At 40.1% G+C, this 25,391-nt stretch overlaps 2 protein-coding genes across 2 annotated transcripts in view; both read right to left on the reverse strand.

Annotated features, from left to right (window-relative positions):
- Positions 1–1,447: 1,447 nt before the first annotated feature.
- Positions 1,448–5,601, reverse strand: pim2 (Pim-2 proto-oncogene, serine/threonine kinase). The gene is made up of 7 exons (XM_036579345.1): positions 5,343–5,601; positions 4,790–4,896; positions 4,628–4,678; positions 3,825–4,045; positions 3,512–3,681; positions 3,161–3,337; positions 1,448–3,035 (listed from the first exon to the last, which is right to left on the reverse strand). The coding sequence occupies exons 1-7, from the start codon at positions 5,404–5,406 to the stop codon at positions 2,887–2,889; spliced, it is 939 nt and encodes a 312-aa protein (XP_036435238.1). The 5' UTR covers positions 5,407–5,601; the 3' UTR covers positions 1,448–2,886.
- Positions 5,602–8,673: 3,072 nt separating this feature from the next.
- otud5a (OTU deubiquitinase 5a) overlaps positions 8,674–25,391 on the reverse strand; it is a 42,797-nt gene continuing 26,079 nt past the window's right edge. The window contains exons 3-9 of the mRNA XM_036579343.1: positions 22,014–22,078; positions 21,773–21,929; positions 20,476–20,624; positions 14,153–14,338; positions 13,393–13,600; positions 12,120–12,236; positions 8,674–9,240 (exon numbers count right to left, since the gene is read on the reverse strand). Coding sequence (XP_036435236.1) covers positions 9,119–9,240; positions 12,120–12,236; positions 13,393–13,600; positions 14,153–14,338; positions 20,476–20,624; positions 21,773–21,929; positions 22,014–22,078 — 1,004 coding nt within the window. The 3' untranslated portion in view covers positions 8,674–9,118. The remainder of the gene's footprint in view (positions 9,241–12,119; positions 12,237–13,392; positions 13,601–14,152; positions 14,339–20,475; positions 20,625–21,772; positions 21,930–22,013; positions 22,079–25,391) is intronic.

Here is a 25,391-nt window from a genome sequence, read left to right on the forward strand (position 1 = left end):
CCATCGTATATAACAGGTAGAGGGGTTTGCAACCTTATTCCAGTTTTACCAGAGCAAACTGAATGTTATAGGTTAAAATGGCAAGTATTTTAAAGTATTTTATTGCTACAGCTCTTGTCTGCCACTTTTAGCAGGGGTCGATGTTGTGTTCACTCGATCCATTGCTCCTCCAAGGGTCATTTAACACACTTCGCTCAAGCTAACACAGTAATGGAACAGCCCCAGGGGTAATGGCGAGGCCAGGTGGACAAGGGCTCATAAAAACTGGGGTTGAATCGAGCGGTTGATATTCAAGCGTAAGTCAAAATGAATTTGTTTCATTTAATTAATTGAAATTAGTTTTTTAATAATAATAATAAAAAAAAAGAGTACAACCGATAACAGGCCGAATCTCAAATGGCTCCCTACCTTCTATATATAGTGCATGTGAATTATAAATGTTGGCTTCTTCACCCAAATAGTGCACTATACATCCTAAAATAGTCCCAAATGACTCTTTTTTCGACGTATTATGCACTGTTTGGGTACAGGAGGCAATATTTTAATACCTACGCAGTGCACTATATAGGGAGTGGGGAGACATTTGAGATTTAGCCGAGCTCATCGGGTACGGCTCAGGCTCCTTTCCGTTTAATGACCACTAGATGGCAGCAATACTCAACATTTTCTGAAAAGCACGGACCCTAATACTTTGTTGTGATATACACCGATCAGGCATAACATTATGACCACCTCCTTGTTTCAACGCTCATTGTCCATTTTATCAGCTCCACTTACTATATAGGTGCACTTCATAGTTCTACAATTAAAGACTGTAGTCCATCTGTTTCTCTGCATACTTAGTTAGCCCCCTTTTACCCTGTTCTTCAGTGGTCAGGACCCCCATGGACCCTCACAGAGCGTGTTGTGCTGGTACGAGTGGATCAGACACAGCAGTGCTGCTGGAGTTTTTAAACACTGTGTCCACTCTATTAGACACTCCTACCTTGTCAGTCCACCTTGTAGATGTAAAGTCAGAGACGATAGCTCATCTGCTGCTGCACAGTTTGTGTTGGTCATCCTCTAGTCCTTCATCAGTGGTCACAGGACGCTGTTGGATATTTTTGGTTGGTGGACTATTCTCAGTCCAGCAGTGACACTGAGGTGTTTAAAAACTCCAGCAGCACTGCTGTGTCTGATCCACTCAGACCAGCGCAACACACACTAACACACCACCACCACATCAGTGTTACTGCAGTGCTGAGAATGATCCACCACCCAAATAGTACCTGCTCTGTGAGGGTCCATGGGGGTCCTGACCACTGAAGAACAGGGTAAAGGGGGCTAACAAAGTATGCAGAGAGACAGATGGACTACAGTCTGTAACTGTAGAACTACAAAGTGTACCTATATAGTAAGTGGAGCTGATAAAATGGACAATGAACATAGAAACAAGGAGGTGGTCATGTTATGCTTGATCAGTGTATGTGTGTTTTTGCATGCTTTATCAACTTTCCTACTGGGATTCTCTGGAAACTGCACTGCTGACTTGTTTTAAATATTTTCCACTAGTATAAAACAAAGAATTTGCATGTGACTGCTTGTAATCTCACTTCATGAATTCTGAGTGCAATAACATAATCTGACTTCATGCTGAATTGAGGAATCAATACTTCACATCCTCTTTTCATTGACAAATGAAACAAGACAGAGATGCGTTTTAGATTTGGATTTTCTTTTAAATACGGTCATGTGACTGCTGCCACATTACAAGAAACAATACACAAGTATTTACAGCAAAGTTGTTGTGCAAACCCAAGCAAAACAGCAAAGATTTCACAACTCTGTAACACGACTGTTGTTCATACAACTTAAAATAAAAAAGTCCAATTTTTAAACAGCCCAGGTCCACACAAATTTGGTCCTGTGGGTTGAACATGGATACAATTTTAAAAACAACAAACAGATTCAAGAGATTTCTCTGGTAGCTAAAAAGCAACAACTAAATTTAGAGGCAGGTGTTCTTTGAGGTCTCTTGGTAAACATAGATAGTGAACCAAAAACTACATTTTCACATTCATTTTGACCAAAAATGACAGCAGGTGAACAGCTGTATTAACAAACGTGATCGTTCACATTCTTGAGACTTAATAAAACAAGAGACAGAAACCGAAAGGCACCTTGTTAGTATCTCCCAGAGGGCCATCTAGTGAACAGTGTCATTTAAACCAAACAGAATTTAAAAGAATGCATTTTGTGTTATCTTGCGCTGTAACAGTCCTGACACAATAGTCTTACAAACATAGATCTGTGTTGCCAGGAATTATATCCAAACTCCAAAGGAGGTGGCAGCTGCACACTGGATCCAAAGTCTTTTCTTTTCCACCTCTTAGAACGAGGGAACAATACAAATTATACAAAGAACCTGTAAAACCAGGCATGATCAAGGTCTCATTAAGTGACTTTTCGCCAATGACACGACACCCATAAGTCTGTTAGAGCATATACAAAAGCAGAGCTTACGGCTACAGAAACTTCATTATCCCTAGAGTCCAAAATATAAATACCTAGTATGCATCTGTGTCAATAAATAACCAGTAATAAATAAAACAGACAAAAGAGCTCCAACTCCAGTCATGTATGCACTCATGTAGGTGTAGATTTAGAGTGCACACGAGGGGCTGGATCTGCAGCAGACCAGGGCCAAATTTCGGGCGTAGGACACAGGAGTGTCTGCATGAAGCAAAAAAATATGCCCGAGAACATTTCCAAAAATAAAATAAAATAAATAAACGAAAACAGTGTGATAAATAAAGATGTGTTGATAAGCAGGCAACCAGTGTAAAAGTTGTCCAGTGTACAATCAGACAGGGTATGTGAAGTTTCTGCAACCATCTTTAGTCCAGTTTAAAGGCTTGGTGCAATATTACTCTCCTCTTGCAAATCTCCAATGTCCTCTGCACTCTCAGTCATCCATGGATGCAGTAAAATCTGCTCCAACGTGGGACGGTCCTCAGGGCGGTAGGCAAGGCACCAGCGAATCAGAGACTGGCACTCTGCAAGCAAAACAACAATTCAAATTAGTTATCAGTTTTCGTAGAATAAAAACAATATGGATACTTAATACAGAAGACTATATGATAAACAGTCTCTCAGGAGAGAAAAGAGCAAAGGAACTCACCTTTAGAGATGCGCTTAGTGAAACTGGGGTTAGCCTGGGCAATGTCCCTGTCCCGCTCAAAGGGAATGTCCCCACAGACCATGTCAAAGAGCAGGACCCCCAAAGACCACACAGTGAGAGGGATAGCTTCATAGCGCTGCTGCAGAATCCACTCTGGTGGACTGTAAACTCTGGTCCCTAAAGATAAGAGAATGAAAACAGGCCATTAGGAACACATCAGGTCCCAACCTACTGAGATTAGTGCACAGGTCTAATAGTGAACACTGTTCTAATCACAACTGTTTATGTATTTGAATGTGATTCCTGATGGAGGCTTAAGATGCATCTGCCAAACTAAGCTCAGGCTCTTACCTTCAAAATCAGTGTAGATGGAGTCCTTCATCAGAGCACCAGATCCAAAGTCTATGATTTTGATGTCTCCAGTACGGGTGTCCACCAGAATGTTTTCATCTTTGATGTCTCGATGCACAACTCCCCTCGAATGGCAGAACTGAATTGCTTCAATGACCTGTTTCAAAAACCTGGAAAAAGAAGGCATTTTTTTAGCCTCAGTGAGTAAACTTACAAAGGTTTAGATCAGTTAAAAGAGTTAATGTTGTAGAGTCGTTCAATAAAAGTACTGTTTGGCCTGTTTTCTGGAATTTATTTATTTACTTGGCTGTACCTTTGTGCAATAGGCTCCTCCACAGCACCACGTTCTGTGATGAAGTCAAAGAGGTCTTGGCAAGGCTGGGGTCTCTCAAACACGATGAGGAATCCCTGACCTGGCACCTCAAACCAATCCAGCATCCGGATGATGCCACGGTGAGAGGGCCCAGCTCCTGACCCGCTTCCCAGCTGCACCAGGAGTGCGATCTCCATGGGAACCAGGCTTGGTTCATCAGGCTGTGAAAGACAATGGGGAGAGAGAACGATGAGATGAAGAGGTCTGGTCACTGATTATGGCAAAATTACTTCTAATTTCTTAAAAATGGAAAAAGCAATAAGAGCTGTTCTTCAGGATTTTAGTCTCACAGTGGACTGGAATAGGAGGCTGGAATAGGAGGCTAATCAGTTTTGTCCAAGGGTAAAATTCAGGTTTAAATACCATCTTACAGAAGGGAAAATAATACAGAAATACCCGGTGGTACGTCATTTATTGTTTGTGACACGTCATTTTTGGCACAAAACCCACAGTAGGGGAAATACTTTTGGTTCTTCCTCATGGGTTATTTTGAAAAACCCATCGACGTCATTACCACTGCGTCACTAGTTGTATGTGATGGATACACGAACTACCACTAGAGGGCGCAGTATCATCAATTATTATCAACTGCCTGACGTACTTGTAACTAGTTGTTTTAATGCTATTAGCTAAATATTATTAGTTGTTTTAATGTTGTTAGCTAAAAATGTAAATTTGCTAAATCACTTTAAAGCTATTGGTTAAAAAAGAGAGAATAAAAGTGCAAAAGTGTTTACACTCACCAGTCGTGCCCACTGTTGCACTCTGTCGTGGGATACTTGTTTGATGGCAACCTGAAACAAATTAAAGGGGGAATTAAATTAGCGGGCGTTGCAACACAGATAACGGACCTGAATACTTCAACGTTTGGATCTTCATTGCTGCATTGACTGCATTTAAGTTACCTGTAAGCCATCTGAGATCCTCTGGCCGGCGAATACTGAGCCGAAACCGCCGCTTCCCAGGAGCGCTCCACATTTGTACTGCTTATCAAAGGGCTCTTTCGCTGGAACTGTGGAGGAAAGGGGAAGTTACACAAGGCTGCCAAACGATAGCAAATATAAAAACACAAACACAGACCAGGTATTTACACACTAAGCTGCCCGACTGTGATCCTAATGCTGGTAAACGTATACCGTTTTTTGTTGAGTGTATTTCACCGGTTTGGCGACTGATTAAGCTACATTTACTGTAACTTGAGCTTGAAAGCGAAGCTAAGTCATCTTACTAATCCAATTTTCCCGTTCCACCTTAAAAGGTGCAGCAGTTACATTCTGGCGCCTGAGGCTTAAGGTGGAACGGGAAACTTGGAACAAAAAGCTGCCGAATAGGAACCCAACTTTAGCCTGGTAGCTTGAAAAGGAGTCCTGTAATTCAGCAGACGTAACCTAGCTAACGTTATAAAACAACGTAACTTAAGCGTTAAACTAGCTGGCTAAACTCAAAACCTCCTCTTACCGGTCTTCCCTCTCACGTCGTCCGTTTCGTCCAAGCGCAAGTCAACCATACGTTTGTCCAACATTTTCACGAAGTTAGAAAAAAATCTGAAATATCCACAAAACGTCGAATAAACTCAGGCGGTTAAACGGGTATCTCCGTTACGAATGCCCTCAGCACAGCATATCCATGTTTCGACGATTCGTACGTTGATCTCCGTTCAAAACACCGCGGTCGCCGCTCTCTCCACTCTGACAAGCAAGCAGCAGACAGACTACTATGCCCCTCTTCAACTTTGTTGACGTTTTAAAGTTTACATTTGTGACCCCACCCACAACCCCGCCTCCGTCCAACCACGTCTGGCTTGCTGCTAGTGTTTTGAAATGAGCAGCCAATCACGCCCCGGAATCTTTCAAACTGCATGAATATTAATGAGTCAGCGGTCAAACATTCTTAGAATTGAACCGCTCCAGCAACGTTCCAGTAAAAGTCGCGCGCTCTGGCAGAAATATGCACTGTCGCTATGGCAATTTTGCCCGCGAAAAAACGTACGTTAGTGAAAAAAAACTACAGACGCGAATTGCTAAGTTTGCTAAAGGCGCCGTTATTAGATTCCCTGGAACAAAAAGCCTTTTTTTGGCAGTTAAAGCCTTACTGAGGAACTCCTATACTCTGAGATATTAACTGAAATTAAAAAACAAACAAACTGAAACTGAAAAGTGACTCTTGAAAAACAGGGACGGTCCATGATCCATAAATCAAGACTTCCCTCTTGGTTTCACTCTTAGGTTTTAGGAAAAGGAAACTTAGCTAAAACAACAGTCAGCACAGCTTACAGGACGAAATAAACTAGCTGTAATGCGTTATGCAGGCAGACTCTTAAAAAAGACGGGTCTTTAGTAAAGGGAAGTCTGTTTAGAACCATGAATTCTATATAGAACCACTTCGTGCTTAAATGGTTCCTTGCATGGTGAAATGGTTCTTCAGATTGATAGAGAATGTGCTGTATATGACTCTGTATAGCACCAAAAAGGGTTCTTCTACTGTTACAAACTTGATATTATAATAGCAGAACCCCATTTTCAAAAAGGTTCTATATAGAACAGCATACAACACTTTCCCTCAATCTGAAGAACCATTAAAGCATGAAATTGTTCTATATAGAACTCATTATGCTAAATAGAACCACTCCTTTTACTAAAGAACCTTTTAAGAACCATCTTTTTAAAGAGTGCAATGCAACTCATCTTCACTCTTTTAAGTCTGCCTCAGGATCTTCTGCAGAAAGCCTGCAACTGCAATTATGCAAATTGTCTGTTAAATAAAAACACAGAATAGTTTGGAAATTTCTGTCTAATACTGACTAGGTTGAACCCTTTGACCTCAGATGATTTGAAGAAGACTGCTGGATTGTGGTTCTTTCAGGTACAGGAAGAGGTTCCACAGCCACACTTACTGCATTGCTGTTTCTAGACCAGCTCAGTTTCCTACACCCTAGTGATGGTCCTCAGCATTGATGTGCTTTAAAGGGGAATTACATGCATTTTTCAAAATTTGAGCATTATAAAGTTGTTAAGATGTAAACAAAGTAATTAAGAATGGTTTGGTGTGAAATGCACCGTTCTAGAGAAACTGAGTCAGAATTGTTCATAGTGGTGGTGATAGGAACCAGACGTCTGAAGAGTTCAGTGTCTCTGAAAGCTTCCTCACAGGAAGTTAGTACATAAAGTAGTTACGCATCTAACACCTAGACAGTTTTATGATATATTTCAGATAAGATTTTGTCTAATCTATTCAGAGGTGCCAAACAGTAAAATAGTGCTAATAGAAAAGTTTTTTTTCCTTATTCACCACTATTTTTGTCATTATCGACACTACACGACAGTACAAAACTCAGACGACATCTAAATTAATTTTGCATAGTGAATAAAAAGGCTATATTTGCGCGGTAGACATCGTAACCATTGTGACTCCTGGTTCCTATCACCACCATTGTAAAGAAATCAAAGTTGCTAAGTTTGCCTACAGTGCAGCATTTCGCATCAAACCACTTTGAATGACTGGTCACATATCTGTTATTTAATTATTCAGACATTCTGAAAAATTTTGGTGGAATTCCCCTTTAATGTAGCACCATGAAGTTTATCTGGTCCAAATTTATTTAACTTGTTTTGGTTTTTTTTTATTCCATTAAACCTGTGGAGAACGAGGTAAAAGCTTACATTAGCAGTCAGAAAACCATGTTATACCCAATGCATTAAACACCACTTCTGCAAATGCTAAAGCTGTGAAAAAAGTTCATGCGCTGTCAAAAGCGCAAACAGTATAAATGTACCCTCAAAGGTACAACAATGGTCTTAAGGTCCAGTTGTTTACCCTGAAGGGGAATTCCAGAGATTTTTCAAAATTTCTGCATAATTCGACTGTTGAGATGTAAACAAAGTCATTCAGAATGTTTTGATGTGAAGTTGTTAACTGGTTCAGACTTTACAGTGGTGGTCATGGGAACCAGGGGTCACAATGTCTATAACTAAAATATAACCATTTTATTTACTATTCAAAATGACCAGCGAACCTACACTTCCAAAACAATAACTTTTCAGAAGAAGGAAAAAACAGTCTTATAATTGAAAAGATATATTTCCAAGTGGTCCATCCTGAACTTTTCACATAATGTATAGGGCAGTTGGTGCTTTCAACTTATATAAGAATACAATCTTTGTCCTGACTGAGATGATATGCAGTGTTGATAACAGTAAAATAGTGGTCAATCTGAAAAAAAGTTTTATTTGGGGCCTATTTTGCCTTAAAACACCCTGCATGTACATCTCCACCATGAACAGATTTTTAAAAGCATGTTTTTGGACAAAATCTAATGGCGAAACAATCGCAAAACAATGTCTCAGGCATCAGACTTCGTGTAATAGCTTTGTGTGAGGGAGCTTTTAGAGGCATTCAACTGTTCGGACATCTGGGGAGCAATTCGATAAACCTCTCTAGAACAACTCTGTCTCTCTGAATGACTTTGTCTACATCTTAATTCATTTTTACAGATATAAAATAAACAGTGGAAATGAGCTTTAAAAGGTGTATTTGTACCTTTTTATAACTTAAGTCTTACTATTTTTGAGAAAAATACAATAGAAAGGCTGGAGTAGGACAGGTTATATGAAGTCAGTGCAGCTTGAAAAAAATTTCAACAGAACATAGTACAATCATGTTCCCTTGAGGGGTATCACTCTAGTGACAGTTTTTCTGAGAGTGTGGACCATGACAAAACTTCACACTCCACTAGAGCTTCTGATATTCTGGAATATCACAAAACAAGTAAACAACACTTAGATAAGACGTATTTCTTCAGAAACTTCTCCTTTTTTATTCCAAGAAAAAAGAGCATTTTTTTTCATCCCAAACAAGAAAATAAAATACAACAAGCTTATATTAATCAGTTATTAAGATGATACAGTATGACATTTTTATAACTTTTTTTTTTTTTGTTTTCCCATCTTTTTTTTCTATGATATCAGTTATGTTGATTTAAACATGCACCTAAAGAAGTCCAACGTTGGCATCAGTGGCAATACAAAGCGATGTAGTGGCGAGGGAAGTCTTACAGTGACGGGTCATTATTACTGATAGATGACGGGGGACAGTGATGAAAACATGAAGGGGTGCTGGGAGAGAGTGAAAGGGTAGATGTGGTTTTCATGATGATGGAGAGAACAAGATTTGATTGATCCCCAGTTTTCTGCCTCCTCCTGGCGAAGAGGGCTGCATTGCGTGCCTTCGTGCCTTTATCAACTGCTGTCTGGAGAGGGTTCCCTATGCATGGCATTTTTCTTCATGCTGTCGAGGTACTCCTGTTGCGATACGGCCAAAACCGAGGCCAAAATCTCATCGTCCTCCCAATCGGTCAGACCTTGAACGAATAAAACAAAGGACTCCTATGATTTACATGCAAAAGTACTGTGCCATGCTCTCGTCGACATGAAGTTGACAAGTCTTGCGGTTTTGACGACCAGCTTACAGCTCAGACATTATTAGAATTATCAGCTAGCCTCAGCTTCCTAGTGAGATTTAATGCTGAGTGGAAATAGAAAACAAGGTCATCTCAGACAAACGTGTTATCATTTACCATCAGCCGTCGTCAGTCAGTTTTTTTCCCTCCACACGCCCACCTGCCCTTAATAAAACTCACAGAATTAGTGGAAAAAAAGGAAGGAGAAAAAAAAAGAACAACTACTAGAGGGAGAAATGCATGAGCCTAATGAAACACTTCACCCATATATCGCTGCTGTCGTATCTCCATTTTTGTCGTTTTTCAGTTTCTGACATAATTTGAAAATGCCTGTTGTGCTTTAAATTGCATGTAAATTTCATGATGAATGAACCACAATAAATGGCCCAAAAGTCTAGTTCCATTTACTTACATTATAAGTAAAGTAGGTTTTTTCCTTCTTCTGTTGAAGAAGTTACCATTTTGGAGATATGAGATTTTATTCCAACAACAGCAATATGCTTATATCCCTAATAACCAATGAGAGCTATTAGGTCCTATCAGCATTAAGCATTACAGAAATTAAATTGTAGTAACTGGTTCCCATTGTTTTAATGCAAATAAAGTATTTCTTTAACGTTTAAATTGTTTTAAACAGGCAAATCAGCTATGTGCATTTTTTTGCTGATTTGTATTTGCCAAAGATATTTATTTCTTTATTTATTTATATATGAAAACAGGCACCAAATGCAATAATACTAGCCAGGTTTCCATCCAGCTGTTGAATGAAATTAGAGCGAACAACTGAAAAGTTGTGCAAAGACAAAATGCTTCTTTTCATCAGGCTATATCCAAGAGATTCAAACACTCTACGGTCATATCTGTGAAAACACGTCCGAGAAATATAAACTGAGTTTACAGAGAAATCTTGTCTGTTGAGCAGCTTCTCGTTCCTGCTTTGTTTAACTGTATGGCTGCATTTTTTGTATTTTCTATTGCAAGAGCATAAAGACAGGACACAAGGATACGGGCTTGAGAAATCCATTTAACAGCACAGGCATGTTCTGTCTGCCTTCTGTTCAATATCACCATTACCTTTTTTTTTGTTTGATAAGATACAGGTATATTTCCTTTTCCTCACGAGGTAACTGGTACCTGTTGCCTTCAGGTGCATTCATAGCTAACGCAGAACAAAATATGTGATCAGCCTTTATTTTGTTTGCATTTACATTAAATTGCAAACGCAATTTATCACATTTGTGTATCCATACAAATGTATCCATCTCAAGCAAGCAAACTTTTAATGCAAAGTTTGGTGACTGTATTCAACATTTACCATTTCCATTAAGTACTTTTTATTCAATATGCCAAAAAGTGCAGAAAAATACATGGATGGAAACCCAGCTAGTGTTTATGTGCTCTTTAAGCCAAAGCTCATGTTTTGGGGGCTAAAACACCACACTGATATAAAAAACAGGCTGGTGGTCAAGCACATTCATGGATCATCCGCACAGCATTCATATGCAACATATACTGTATGGACAAAAGCACTGGGACATCCCTCCTAATTATTGAGTTAAGGTGTTCCAGCCACACCCACTGCTAACAGATGGATAAAATTAAGCACATGGCCTTGCAATCTCGATAGACAAACACTAACAGTAGAATGGGTCGCACTGATGAGTTCAGTGACTTTAAACATGACACTGTCATAAGATGCCTCCTCTGCCACAAGTCAGTTTGTGAAATTTCTGTCCTGCTAGATCTGCCTCTGTCAACTGTAAGTGCTATTATTGTGAAATGGAAGCATCTAGGAGCACCAACAGTTTAGCCACGAAGTGGATGAATCACTCACTAAAGAGTTCCAAACTGCCTCTGGAAGTAACATCAGCAAAAGAACTGCGCCTTAGGAGCTTCACAAGGTTTCCATGGCCGAGCAGCTACACACAAGCCTAAGATCAAAATGCGCAATGCCAAGTGTCAAATGGAGTGGTATAAAGCATGCCACCACTGGAGCCTCTGGAGCAGTGGAAACGTATTCTGTGGAGTGATGAATCACACTTCTCTATCTGGCAGTCTGATGGATGAGTCTGGGTTTGACGAATACCAGGAGAACCTTACCTGCCTGACTACATTGTGCCAACTGTAAAGTTTGGTGGAGGAGGGATAATGCTAATGTTTTTCAGGAGCTGGCCTTGACCCTTTAGTTCCAGTCAAGGGAAATCTTAATGCTTCAGCATTCAGCAAAACATTTTGGACAATTGTACACTTCAAACTTTGTGGGAACAGTTTGGGGAAGAACCTTTTCTGTTCCAGCATGACTGAGCCCCAGTGCACAAAGCAAGGTCCATAAAGTCATGGCTGGATGAGTTTGGTGTGAAAGAACTTGACTGGCCCACTCAGAGCCCTGACCTCAACTTGGGATGAACGACAAGGGAGATGGTGAGCCAGGCCCTCTCGTCCAACATCAGTGTCTAACCTCACCAATGCTCTTCTGGATGAAGAGCTGTTATAGCTGCAAAGGGGGGGACCAACTTTATATTAATGCCTATGGATTTAGAGTGGGATGTCATAAAAGCTCCTGTAGGTGTAATGCGTAGGTGTCCCAATATTTTTGTCCATACAATGTATGTGTACTTGGCTGGGTCACATTTATTATATAATCATTCCACAGGCTGGCCAAAATCAGTTGATCACTGAACCGATTCTGTACCAATCAAGTTCTTGAATACCAGAGTTGTTCTAAGTGAGAAATTGGATCATAGGCATGTTTTTCTGTTATGCTTGATGAGTTGTTTTACCAAAAGCAGTTGGGGACATGTCCTGCATGATGGCCCGGTAACCCAGTGCTGGGTACAGAGACACGAGGGAGGATGAGGTGGGTCTGTCTGGTCCAACGCAGGCCTGGTTGCTGGGACCTGGTTAACGCAACAAGAATATCAGATATCACTGATGAAACACTTTTCTGTTTGTTTTAAGATTTAATGTTGAATGACTTTCTCTGATGCATTGGTAATGTAGGATGTTAATCTCCAGAATACATTATACATCAATGTTTTCAAAATCCCTGTACAGCTCATTTTTGTGCTTGAAAGGGTAAATTATTAGCCGATCATATAATTCAGGCAAGTTAAATCATTGGAAAATATGTTATGGAGTGCAAGGATAATTTCAGCACCAGCGCTGCTAAACATTTCTCTTTTACAAAACTGCGTTCAGATGAGAAATGTGATATAAGTACTGCAGTTTCCAAGTGTTCTGCACATAATGTACTGGAAATCCAAAGCACTGCACAATGTATTGTTTTCCTCGCTTAAAAACATCTGATTTAATGCAACATGAGCTGAATCAGTTGTAATTGGTACACTGAGAACACTAGACTGAAAGTGGCTCCCCAGAACCAGGTGTGAAGAACACAGTAATCCTTAAAAGCATCTCTGTAAGTATCAGAAGAGGATGGGTTGTTCATTTCAGTCTGTAAAAGTGAAACAAACAGCCAAAGCAATTAAGAACAAATGTCAGTGGGAATTTTTACTGCCATGTTGTTAAACCCTGCACTATTTGCTTAATGAAGCTCTGTTATGCTTTATCATTGGTGGTGTAAAAGTTTGTTATGATAAATTCTTCACCGCACTATATTTTTGGAATTGGAAAATCTATGGAAACCATGATTTAGTATTCAAGTACATGTGAAACCTGCACTGACACGATGAAAATGAAATGAATCAATTACTGAAAGTAATAAATACATTCGGATGGATCTTATTTGTCCACTCATATAGCTATAACAAAATGCACAGCTAATTAAATGTAAAAAACTCTTTTTAGGGCCAAATCTGAGCAAATAGGACAACCAATTGTGATTGTGATAAGTCGCAAAACAATTATTTGAAATATTTGATAATCCTATTTATAATGTTCATACCTAGAACTAGCTCATGCCAACAACTTGCAATCCAGTACAAGAGCTGGCATTTGTTAGTGCAGCTAGTACTGATAAACAGTCAACAGGTTAACTAATTATAGAAAGAATGATTAGTTGCAGCCCTAGTTGTTTGTTGTGCTGGAGCGTACCAGGTGCACATGGCGAGGGAGGTTTGGACAGTGCTAGTGCCGCTCCAGCCGGGGAGGGGGGCTTGGCCGCTGGGTCAGAGTGGGAGGGGTCAGGGTTCTCGGGAGAGGGGGCAGAGCTCCGCTGCCGCGGAGATCGTGCACTCCACTCCTCCAGTCCGCTGGAGGCCGCAGCTGTAGCGGAACTACAGGTGGCGCTAGCCTTCCGGGGCTGCAGGGGAAGAATGAGAGAGCATGCGTCATATACTGAACAAATGCTGATACTTTCGCTTTTGAGGACTTTTATACGAAAGCTGAGCATTTATTTGAAATCAGGCGAAGTTCACAGGTGGCCAAAGTGAGACGATGCCAGTTAAAACCGCTCACCACTGACAGCACGTATTGCTACCGTGACAAAACCATTCGATTCTCAGCCAGGGAAGCTTTTCTCTGAAATAAGAGCCTTTATATGAATAGGTATATATTACTGTAAGTGTGTAAAAAAAACAAACAACCTGATACTGAAACAGTCTTTAGCAAATGTTTTGGTAGCACCATAATTGTGGCTATTATTGCCACATCACTGCATTATTAGCATTACAAAGCATTTCACCTTTGAATTATCTGATTACTAAGCATTATGCTGAGCCACCAAAGTAAAACGCTCAAATGGACATGACCATCGCTGCACAGTCTCAGGAGGATTATGGCCGATGTGGAATGTGGTGAGGAATGTGGTGTGCAGAGCAGCTGGAGGCAGATTCTCCACCCCGACCCCTGTCACCTGTCGCGCCTGTTTTTCCTGGTCCCGAAGCCACTGCAGGTAAGACTCGCGGGCCACCTGCTCCTCGATGGCCTCATTAGTGGCCTCCCAGTCTGTGGCCCTCTTCTTATCCTCCAGCATCTGCTGCTCTATCCACGACTCCTCCGACGTCTTAATGGCATTCTTCATCAGAGACTGGTCTGCATACTGTCCACACAGAGAGAAAGAGAGAAAGAAAGAGAGAAAGAGAGAAAGAAAGAAAGAAAGAAAGAAAGAAAGAAAGAGAGAGAAAGCCAGAGGGGGGGGAATGGAGAGGGATTGAAAGACAGAGAGATGAAAGAATGAAAGAAAGAAAAAAAAAGAAGAAGTAAGAGAGAAAGGAGAGGCAAAGAGATGAAGAAAGAGTAGATAGATGGGGAGAGAAAAAGAATGCAAGAAAGAACGAAAGAAGAGAGAGATGGAGAGAAGGACAGGAAAAAAGAGAAAGTTGAAGAGGGATGATAGACAGACAGACAGACAGACAGTGAAAGAAAGAAAGAAAGAAAGAAAGAAAGAGAGAGAGAGAGAGAGAGAGAGAGAGAGAGAGAGAGAGAGAGAGAGAGAGAGAGAGAGAATGAATAAAATGTTGATACCTGTGAGGCACCAGGTAAGAATGTTTCACCTGTACTGGCCTAAAGCACCTGTGACTCATTCAGACTAAGTGCAGAGATGTTTGAAGTACATCTTTTATTAGAGAACAGAAACAGAAGAGTTTGAATAATAACCCCTTCAATTTCCTCCACCACTGTAAGATCACATTCACAGCACCTTCATCCACATCCTAACTGAAAGGCTCTATGAACACTAACAAGAACACACAGGCACAGAAGAAGCGGAACTGAAGTCATTTTTCTCGTCTGGCCTGGTGCTTTCCGGAACACAACGGGGAAACAAACAGGAATGCTTGATCCTGTGCCCTGATTTCAGCACTAGAATGTTCTCTCTCTCTCTCTCTCTCTCTCTCCCCCCCCCACACCCTGTCTGGAGGAGCGTCTCAAGCGCTAGACAGCATGTGTTCGGCTCCTGTGCAGCGCGACCACGTACGCTGTCCACATGCCAACTGTGCTATCCTCCAGCTCAGCGCTGCCAAAGCCGGCTGTTACACAGAAACCAGCTGACCCCGACAGCACCACTCGCACAGCTGGGGTCGAACGCCAACTCCTACTAAAGCCTGAACACGACACAATCCACAGAAATCACAGAGACTCTACAGACAGGCTAAAGGTGTTGCTTTAAGGCCTCAGCACAGGACCAGGATTCCACACAGGTGTATATATAAGAGACCACACTTCATTTATTTAATTTCCAGTCAAAAAGTTATTAATTTTTCAGGCGACAGCTCTGATAATGATCCACTTGCATTAGGAACGAAAAGTCACAGGAAAATATGTGAAACAAAACAGGCATTTCCAAAACTGGAGTTCAAAAAATGATTAAAAGATACAGAGAATCGTCAGAGAACCACTAAAACGGTCCCCATCAGACATGCAAGGCAAGGCAGGTTTATTTATATAGCGCCTTTCATACAGGCCTGTCATTCAAAGTGCTTTACAAACGAGAAAAACAGCACTTAAAGCGTACATCTTTGAAAAAGAGGAGGAAATTAAGCTCCACTTGCTTCAGATCTGAAAAAAATTGCAAACAAAAACAAAGAAGCTGCTGGTGGACAGTGGACTGACCACCCCAGAGTCCAGAACACATCATCACAATGTGCTTGGGATCATGTGGATCACGAGAAGCAGAAAATGCAACCAACTTCTAAGACTGAACTTGGGGTATGGAAAAATATCCTTGCAGACTAAAGACTTTAAAGATAAAGAATAAAGAGTGAACACACTGAATACTGGAAATTCAGATTACATTTAGTTGTGAGACTTTTGTCCAATTTTCTGTTAAATATGTTTTCTGTTAAACATGTTTTCTGACTTTTCTTTACGTTGAATAACTTGATGGCAGTTCTGACTGAAAATTAAATAAAGAAAAAGGTGGTCTCTGACTTTTACATAGTACATTATATATGCATACACAAAAAACATAATTAAATGGTGTTTTTATCCTCTTTAACAAGAGAAAAAAAATCCATCAAAGACACCTTACATAACATTTAAATAAACACCTAAGTTGTACCTTACCTGATAATATCAGGTTAACTGGTGCCAGTACCCAGACCTAAATTGCTGTAATCTGTGGCCAGCAAAATCTTTTAACTTACTGAAATCTATGAGGCAGACACTATGGCTGAGAACAGGCAGTAAATCTACCCTGGCCCTTCTGTACAGTCACTATTGGTAAGGCTTGCTATAGACACTGACCACCACCATCTTATCATTAGGCATCTGGTGCACAAACAAAACGCTGCTCTGCTAATAAGGTTCCCTCTAAAAACCACGGACGTGTGGAATGCTCCCCCACCCACTCGGACAGGCTCTTTGAAGTGACTGTGTGTGCTGTGGAAGTGGGCCGCTGCCGGACACACTTGTCTGTCTCAGCAGGCTTTGATAAACTCATGACTATCACCTACTTCTGACTTTTCTGTTCAGCAAAAACAGGCCCACTCCGGCTCTGACCTGCTTATGTGTGGATGCCAGTGACCCGATTAAATGGATTCACACAACACTTGCTACTTCTCAACACAGTGCTGGACATTTCAATGATTCTGGCAGACGTGATACACGGGCATAATATTCATATTATTTAGATTTAGATTTCTTTTATAGATATTTATGAAATTAGCAGGGAATGTCCAGAAAGTGTTGTACCGCACAATAATATACATTTTATATTTACACATAATATATAATTGTTGGGCGGCACAATATATACATAAAATGTCATTGTACGAAATTATTATATTGCTGTTCATTATGATATATTATGCTACATATTGTGATACAGTTATTATAGTTTTGTATAGTTTGGGATATCGGGAGTATTTCATTGTATATTGGGATATACTGAGATATGTCGTTCAATATATTAAACCCACATCATTGAATCTTTAAACAGACATGCTTAAAGCTTGGTCTGACCAAATTTATTCACATTTGTTGGTCGACCTGAATGCCTTAACTCACTCCACCAATCACTGCTGTCTCTGGTGTTGACATAGCAAAAGAAGATCAAATTGGGTTGCAAACTACCTGTCAAAGCACTCATTACGTTTCAGCTCCTGAGTGAAGTGGTGAAAGTCTGAATTTTCACTTCTCAAAAATGGAAAGAAGCTTGCAATCTCCACAATTTGCCCATTTTTGTCTGTCTGGTGTTGCCGCATTCTATTCTGCTCTTTTGGTGGGCCAGACAGATAAACATTACAGACCGCCTGGGGGTCTCTGAGAACTGTTTGAGAACCACAGCACCTAGATTTTGAAAGAGGTGCAAAATCCTTCAGACTTTAAGTAATTAAACCCAGTTATTTAATCAAAGTATCCATTATACCAACAAACAACTGATTATTTTGACTATTAATCAACTAATCAGTTTGCTTTTAAATTGCCAAACAATAAAACTTGACAAGAAACTGTGTTTAACCTTTCAAAGATTCCAAAATGTTTTACTGTAAAAAGGTAAACCAGTGAGCCCACAACTACCCTAGAAATATAGTAAATATTAAAGGGCCCATATCCCACAGTACTCTTGTATTTAGGTCTGTTTATAACATGATTGATTTTAACATGACCATTTTCCAACCTCTTTTTTGGGCAGAGCTAAACTGCTGTGGCCTATGTGGTAAAGAATGCATATAAATGGGTGTATCTGTCAGACTCTGTATCTTACTGTAAGAGATAAATTAAAAAATGCATTATCTTCAGCAAACTGCCAACAACTCACTACCAATTCACTGAGTGGGACATTTTTAATTAGCAATATTTTAAAATCAAGTTTAAGTAATCGTATCAGCCCTAAAACAAAGCATTACAAACATTTATCTCAAAACTTTCTTTCTTCAACTACATGAACTAATGCAGTGAAGCATCGCTCTCTCTTAAGCAGCATTTTAGCTAGGAGACGTTCTGTACCATATAGATCACGTAACACACAGCAAGCACATAGGAGCAGGTCCTGCTGAAATAGCACTAACCCGCAAGATGTGTGCATGTCTGTCTTGGAGATGTTCAGTCCGAGCAGTTAGCGGAGAGCGTGCATGAATACACATTAGCCATGGTGACACCTCGGTGCTCTAAATCAATCAACCTGACAGGGGTCAGCTAGGTCAGATTAGCCTATATCTCACAATGAGTATCAAGCTACTGGGACAAAGCAGAAGACTGATGCTCTCAATCATGTCGCACTTCCAGAACAAGATAACTACAGTTAGTCATTAATAACCAGCTTTAATTAATCTTGCTTGTACTTTTCATTGAGACAAATCAATGAAAACAGGTTGTATAACCTACTAAGGAGATTACTTTATTGATTGCTTAGATGAGTTAAGTCATAAGAAAGCTTGTATGGGTACATTAGTGACGTGTGGGTCAGCTTTTCCTTCGCCTGCTTGCACTTGCGGTTCCAAAAAACAGATCGTCTGTATAGCCTGGTTTTAAACGACAAAAGGTCCACTCTCAGCCCAAAATCCCCCCTTTTGGTCATGTTTAACCATCCAGCCCAAGGGTAAAAGCATGGCTGCAAGTGTACCCATGCATCACTAGCAACCACCCAGGCATCACAATCTGACCTAAATAACATCGCTGACTGGATTTGCATTTCAAGACCAAACATTCTAATGAAACCTTAGATATATATTATTTTAGGTTTACAAACTGGACTTTGCACTATGTCAGTGGTCACCATCCTGTAGAGTTTTCCAACCACAATCTGCCACAAGTGCTCCAGCTAATTAACACCTTCAGATGTTCTTGACTGGCTGGATCAGATGCATTAGTATTATGTAGGGGAGCATGTTGGATGAAGGTTGAAACTAAACTCTGCAGGAAAGTAGATCTCCAGGAGGGCTGGTGACCACTGTAGTAGGTAATCCTACACATACATGCAGGACAGAGCACTGTAGTTTGGTGTTCTCTTATGGTCCTTACTCAGCCACTGAATAATACTAATAATTTGTGATTTATCTGATGTTAAAGCAGATGTGTTAAACAATAGTTCAGCAAAATATCAACTGTACAGGGATTTTCCTGTTACTGCAAATGCAGTTGATCAGCCAAGATGTTCAGATTCAAATTTTGCAATAGCTAATCTAGCTAACAAGTAATGGAAGATTTTAACCACCAGGTTAGCATGGCATAAACAATATGCCTAGTTGTTTGCTAGAGCTGTTAAAAATGCACAACAGAAAATTTTATGTTGATATTGAAATTAGTAGCACTACTGAGTGACAAGCGGGGGAATCATGCTAAAATGTCTACATAATAACTTAAACGCACAGGCTCAAAACAAAGGTCTGGCTCAATGTTTAGATCTCAAAGTCAACATTTTACTGATGAAGATGACAATACACTCACATCCTCAGAGGATACATCCTTTACCAAGATTTGACTGAGTTCTCTTTGAATAGTCTTTCAACACGCTCGTAATCATTAGATTCAGATTAGATTGGATATTATTAAATGGTCTTCTGCACATGAAGACCACACCAGTGAGGTGTCCAAATCCCCAAAAATTACATAGTGAGGCTTTAATTAAAATCACAAATAGACTTGCTTACAAGGTCTCTAGACTTGCTACAAAAGGAATAAAGGCATACATAAAAATGGACAAAAGGCAAATTTCAGGCCTCAAGATGGCAGCTATTCCTATTCTTAGCTATGCAATTCTGTCTTGTGTCCAAACTTTGGACAACAAACATATCTTGGCTGATGTAGTATATTCGAGTAAGGGCGGGTGACATGGCAAAAAATATGATCTCATTACTTCAAGCCGTTCTTACGATATATATGATATGCATTATGATATTTGGCTTTACACAAGTTTGATAAGTTTTGACCAAAAAAAAAAGAAAAAAGAAAAAAAAAAGTGTCACCACATCAAAAATCAATGCCACAAATTATGAATATGGTCATTTTATTCAATGTTGTACTTACCGTGAGGCACTAAATCCAGCAAAATACATCTAATTATGCTATTTGTAATGACACATGCAGTTAGTCGATAAACAGCCATGCTGCCTAGCCTTAGGTATGAGAAGGACTGTTTAAATTTGATTTCTTGCCAAACTACTCCTTTAAAAAAGGGAAAACTCTGAATGATAGAACACTTTGGCCCTATAGCAATGCAGTGTGACACTCTCGCTCTGCTGGGTTCTGGTATTAAGGGAACACAGAAGAGGCTTCATGCAGAAAACATGCACCTACCCCTGGTTTGAAGGCAGGAAGGCCGAGCCCCACTCCAATGGTGGCCTTGTTGGGGTTCACCACTGAGTTGTAGTGAATGTTACGATGGTAGCTAACTCTGATTGGTTCATCGTTATTTTGATGGATCCCATGGAACGTGTTGATTGGCTCTGAAAGAAGGGATGTGAACATAAAACAGATGAGACAGCAGCTTTTGTTTTTTTCTAATGACTGATTATGTGACTTTTAAAACCTGGTAATGTCCAAAAGGCCAAAGACAGCCCTGTGCACCGTCAAAAAGTGTGTGTGGGGGGGGGGTTACAGCAAGTGGTGTCAAACTCACAAGGGGTCACAGGACAGAGGGTTCAGGCCCAAAAACATTACTGGTTTTTTTTATTGTAGAACATTGATTTTGGTTTGTGCTTGTGTGTGTTTTCTAATAGGTGATTTTTTTATGTAGTAGATTTGTTTTCATTTGCAGGATTGGGCCTAAGTGAATTTCTCACACTCACATTTTCTCTTGTACTCTCTTTTTCAGTTTCTCTCTCTCTCTACTAATGTTATGATCTATAGCTGCATTCAAAACGGCGCAAGAGTTTGAGGAGTGGGTGAAAATGCTCCTGAACGAAACTGCGGATGAAGTTTGACATCAGTCTCAATCACACCATGGATGATGATAATGATGTGTTGGGTAGGTGGAAAGGCCAGAGCAGATCTTTCCATTTGCTTGTTATTCGAGATATGTATTTCTGCAATAGCAGCAGCAGCGAAATGAACTTAAGGACAGCAATCAGAGGAGGGCAGATGTTGTTCTGCTATTCTGCCAGGTATAATCAGAAAATACACAAAGAAATAATAAACACTGTTTATAGCTGACTACACACTATATTGTATTATAGACGTTAAGATACCAGTTCATCCCACCATGACAATTTCTATCGATCAGCACTTTTGGTCGAGTAATCACGCAAAGCGCTGTCTGCGGGTTTGGGTCAATTTGTGTTTTAAATCTAGTAGGACCAGTTGGGACTGGACAGGTTGTGAGTACTGTCTGAGTTGAGGCTTCTTTTTTTTTTTTGTTTCCTGCCCGTGCAGACCTCCAACTCTCAGGCCTGAGGACTGGAGCGCCCAAATCAAATTTAAATAACAGTGGGTTTTAAACAACAACCTTTTTTAAAAAACAGTTAGATCATCAACCCTTTTTGCGTCACCATTTGAGTCATTCACCAACGCTTTTTTCTGTTTTCACATGTTCCACAAGTTTTTTTTCTCTCCAAGTGACAAAGTGTGGCCCAGGGGCCCTCCCTCCCAGTCTCACCTGTGCCGTACTGATACACTTCCACCGGCCGGTTGTACATCTCTGCCATGGCCTGCATCTCAATGTGGTTCCCATGACAGTTGTTTTTCCTTTTCCTGTTGATGTATGTGGTGAAGTCTTCTGTCACATAGTTTGAAAAGTAGTCTGCGTTTTTCATCTGTAGATAAAAGGTGTAAAAGAAACAGGTATATAAAAAGCGGGCTGGTTCTGATGGCGTGCAGTAAAGAAGCGAAACGCTTACCAAGTAGTCCATGCAGTGTTTGCGAACGACTTCGTGCATATCTTGGTCTCCGTAAACTTGGTCAGCTGCGAACAAATAAATAGATGTAGGGTAAATACATGAGAACAGGGTTTAATAGGAAAAAAACACTGATAACCAGGAACATATATGCTCCGTTGGAGACCAGAGACCAATGGCACAAACAGGTCAGAATGCAAAGTTTCATGAGGGTTAATGGCGAAAATGATAAAAAGAAAAACTGACAACGGGAGAAGAAGAAAAGAAGTGAATCCTAAACAAAAAATGAAATAAACGTCAATGCTCAATTGTGCCATACATTTGCTGGCACACGACACAGCATATCAGGTTAATTTCAAATATCTGCTTGAACTACCCAACAAATATTTATAGCAATTTAATGAAGTTAGCATTCAACAATTACTGATCTGAACAGGTTGTGTAGACTTATTCCTTCTGAATACATGCATGGCTGCACTGATCGTTATGCAAGTGACATTTTTGGCGGGCTTTATCTTCGCCGATCTTATTCGTGCGGCAGCGCATGAGTCAAAAAAAGAAAAAGAAAAAAAAAAACGGGTGCAGATGTAAACAAACGGGCGCGAAGCTTCCTCGCCGAGGCCACGCCTCTTCCTCCCCGAAGCGGCCATATGCAAATGACTGAGGGCCCATTCCTGCAAGTCACATGACACTGCCCGCACACATTCTCAGAATCTCTTAGTCAATTTCCTCTTTCGCGGCATCAACCTACTTTTGTTGTGACACTGAGGCTGAGGCTGAGGATGCTGCACCGCCAAAAAAAAAAGCATACAGAAATAGAGTGACAGTTCATTGCATATCAATGTTTGATGTGATGCATCGTTGAATTTTTGAGGGGTTTTTTCCATTTATCTCAAAAGGAAACCTGATTTGTGCTGATTTTTGGGGGCTATAAATAGCATGCATGCATTTTCCAGCAAATTAAACAACTGATTAATATTCAAATACTGAACTGTATGTTGGCAGCACAGAAAGCCTAAACTTATGTCATGCATTTGTATAATAAGAACCTGTGCATATTACATAATATTTAAACCATGCATTCAAAAATTTACCAGTATTACCATGCAATTTCATAATGGCCTGTAATATCCAACTTATCAGCCAACTTTGTCCAAGAGTGTGCAGTGCTGAATATTCAATTGTTTTAAGCTTGATTTGAATAGTGATAGTCAGTTCTGCACTAAATTAAGTTTGACTACTTCAAAACTACTGAATGGCATTTGGCTAAGATGGAAACAAAACAAACGCTTATAGTGTGTCCCGCTCTGGTGCCTACTGTAAGAAAAAAGGAAACAAAGTTTTAAAGCATCCGCAGAAACATGAAGCATCGCAGAAAAATGTACGGTGCTTTAAGTACTGTTTACTTAAACTTCCATGGAAAACACCCCAGCAACCGTCCATTCCACTGAATCACAGAGTCTCTTTTTTTAAGCAAAACTACCTACAGCTTTTGTTCTTTTCTCCCTAAGTGAACGAAGGTTCTATTTTCAGACAAACAAACAAAATTAAACAAATGAAAAACAAAAATAGTGTGCCTTTTGCAATATACCTCACTTCAGGGACACCCGTGTTTGGTTCTCTACAGCTATGAAAGGTTTCCTACAGCTTCAATTCAACAGTTTGTGGTAATCATGAATGAAAACTGCTGCGGTTCCACTGCAAGTGAAGAGTGCCAAGGTCTCTCTTCACCATTTAGGATGCTAGCATTTGTTTTAAACATGGGGTACATCAGTATTAACTTCATCTGCTATCTAGTAGCTGTGACTGATATTACTATTCAAGCCATGGAACACAATCACAGCATAATGGCGCAGATGGTGTCCAGGCAGAGCCCTTATAGCTGAAACAAACAGCGTGGGCCCACTGCTGGAATTTCTGACTACTTTCAGTTCCCAACATGGTCTGGAGCTGGTTCTTTTTCAGCTCCTCTTGCTGTTTCCATTCATAATGCTGAGTTGAGTGTGGATAGTCACACACCTCTTGCTATAACAGAGCGACGGGTGCTATCCGGGTGAGGCAGGGACACCCCCCTCCCCTCCCCTCCCCACAACGTGGGGCATTTGCATGAATCTGACTCATCTGTGATCATAAACACCTGCCTTTGTTCTTTCCCAATTTCGACCTCAATTTGACAGGCAAATAAAAAAATAAAAAAAACCAAGAGAGTCACACAAAGTGAAGGCTGCCTTGCCACGTGGTGCTCGGAGGCTTCGCTGTGCATAAGCTGATGAGGGTAAACAGTAGGGGTGTGATGATACACATATGTTCAGGTTGGATAAGCTATACGATTCCAGATTGGATTTTCAATATTTTATGTTACAAATGTCTTGATTCTATTGCCAGGAATACAGGGAAATTCCATAGATTTTTCAGATTTTCAGCAAAATTCAATTGTTGAGATGTAAACAGTCTGTCATTTAGAGTGGGTCTGATGTGAAATGATATACTGTAGAAAAATGTACTCAAACTGTCCATTGGGCAATACGTTTCCCCTCACAACACCCTGCACAGCCCTCTCCACCATAAATGCTTTTAAAAAGACTTTTTAGGTCTAAATCATATCTCAAAGCTATTGTAAACCAATGCCTGCGACGTCAGGCAACATATCATGTAATGACTTCCTTAACAGGAGTTTCGAGAGGCCTTAAACACTTCAGACGCCTGGTTCCTATCACCACCACTAAGAACTATTCTGAAAGAGAACAGAGCACTTCACATCAAACCACTCTGAGTAATAATTTAGTAACCATTTAGATACATAGAAGTCTTGAAAAAACAGTAGAACTCCCCTTCAAATTTCCTTTTGAACATACAGTTTCATAACAATCACTACATTCTTAATTAGCAATGAAAGTGTTATTCTGTACTGTTTATATAAAGCAAAGTGATCTTTGTAATTCTACAGTTATGGAAAAGCAGCCCACTGGAAAGCACACACTACTACACAGGCACCTCCTTAGTATACACGTGTGTAAAAGGTTGGTTTGACCTGGAGGACTCAAAAATAACACTAACCAACAGTAAGTTTCACTACTTGAGATCATCATTCTGTTTAATTATAGTGTAGGATGCTTTGTTGAAGCATAGCTAAATGTAACATCACAATACTTCAACACATTTTCACCATATTTTGTTTTTTTAGGGATTTGATAAGCTGAAACAGAAAAAAAGTACCTGCAGTGCCAAATTTAAAAACTACAGTACAATGACCTTTTAGACCCTAAATCTGACCTGAACGAGTCTCCATAATGAAATGTGTGATACATATTGTTTATTGTGAAAATGTCCAAGTTTTGTGATATAGTTTAGCCATATTGGCCACCCTTTCCCTGTTTTATA

Source organism: Colossoma macropomum, unplaced genomic scaffold (genome assembly GCF_904425465.1).
Source record: "Colossoma macropomum unplaced genomic scaffold, Colossoma_macropomum, whole genome shotgun sequence".
Taxonomy (NCBI): domain Eukaryota; kingdom Metazoa; phylum Chordata; class Actinopteri; order Characiformes; family Serrasalmidae; genus Colossoma; species Colossoma macropomum.

Bases quoted from the DNA above. Each gene is read 5' to 3' on its own strand.
- pim2 (XM_036579345.1), bottom strand. From the start codon at position 5,406: ATGTTGGACAAACGTATGGTTGACTTGCGCTTGGACGAAACGGACGAC. The intron at 4,897-5,342 runs GTAAGAGGAGGT...TTTCCTCCACAG, and splicing joins CGACGTGAGAGGGAAGACCG to TTCCAGCGAAAGAGCCCTTT. The intron at 4,046-4,627 runs GTGAGTGTAAAC...TGTCTTTCACAG, and splicing joins TGCAACAGTGGGCACGACTG to CCTGATGAACCAAGCCTGGT.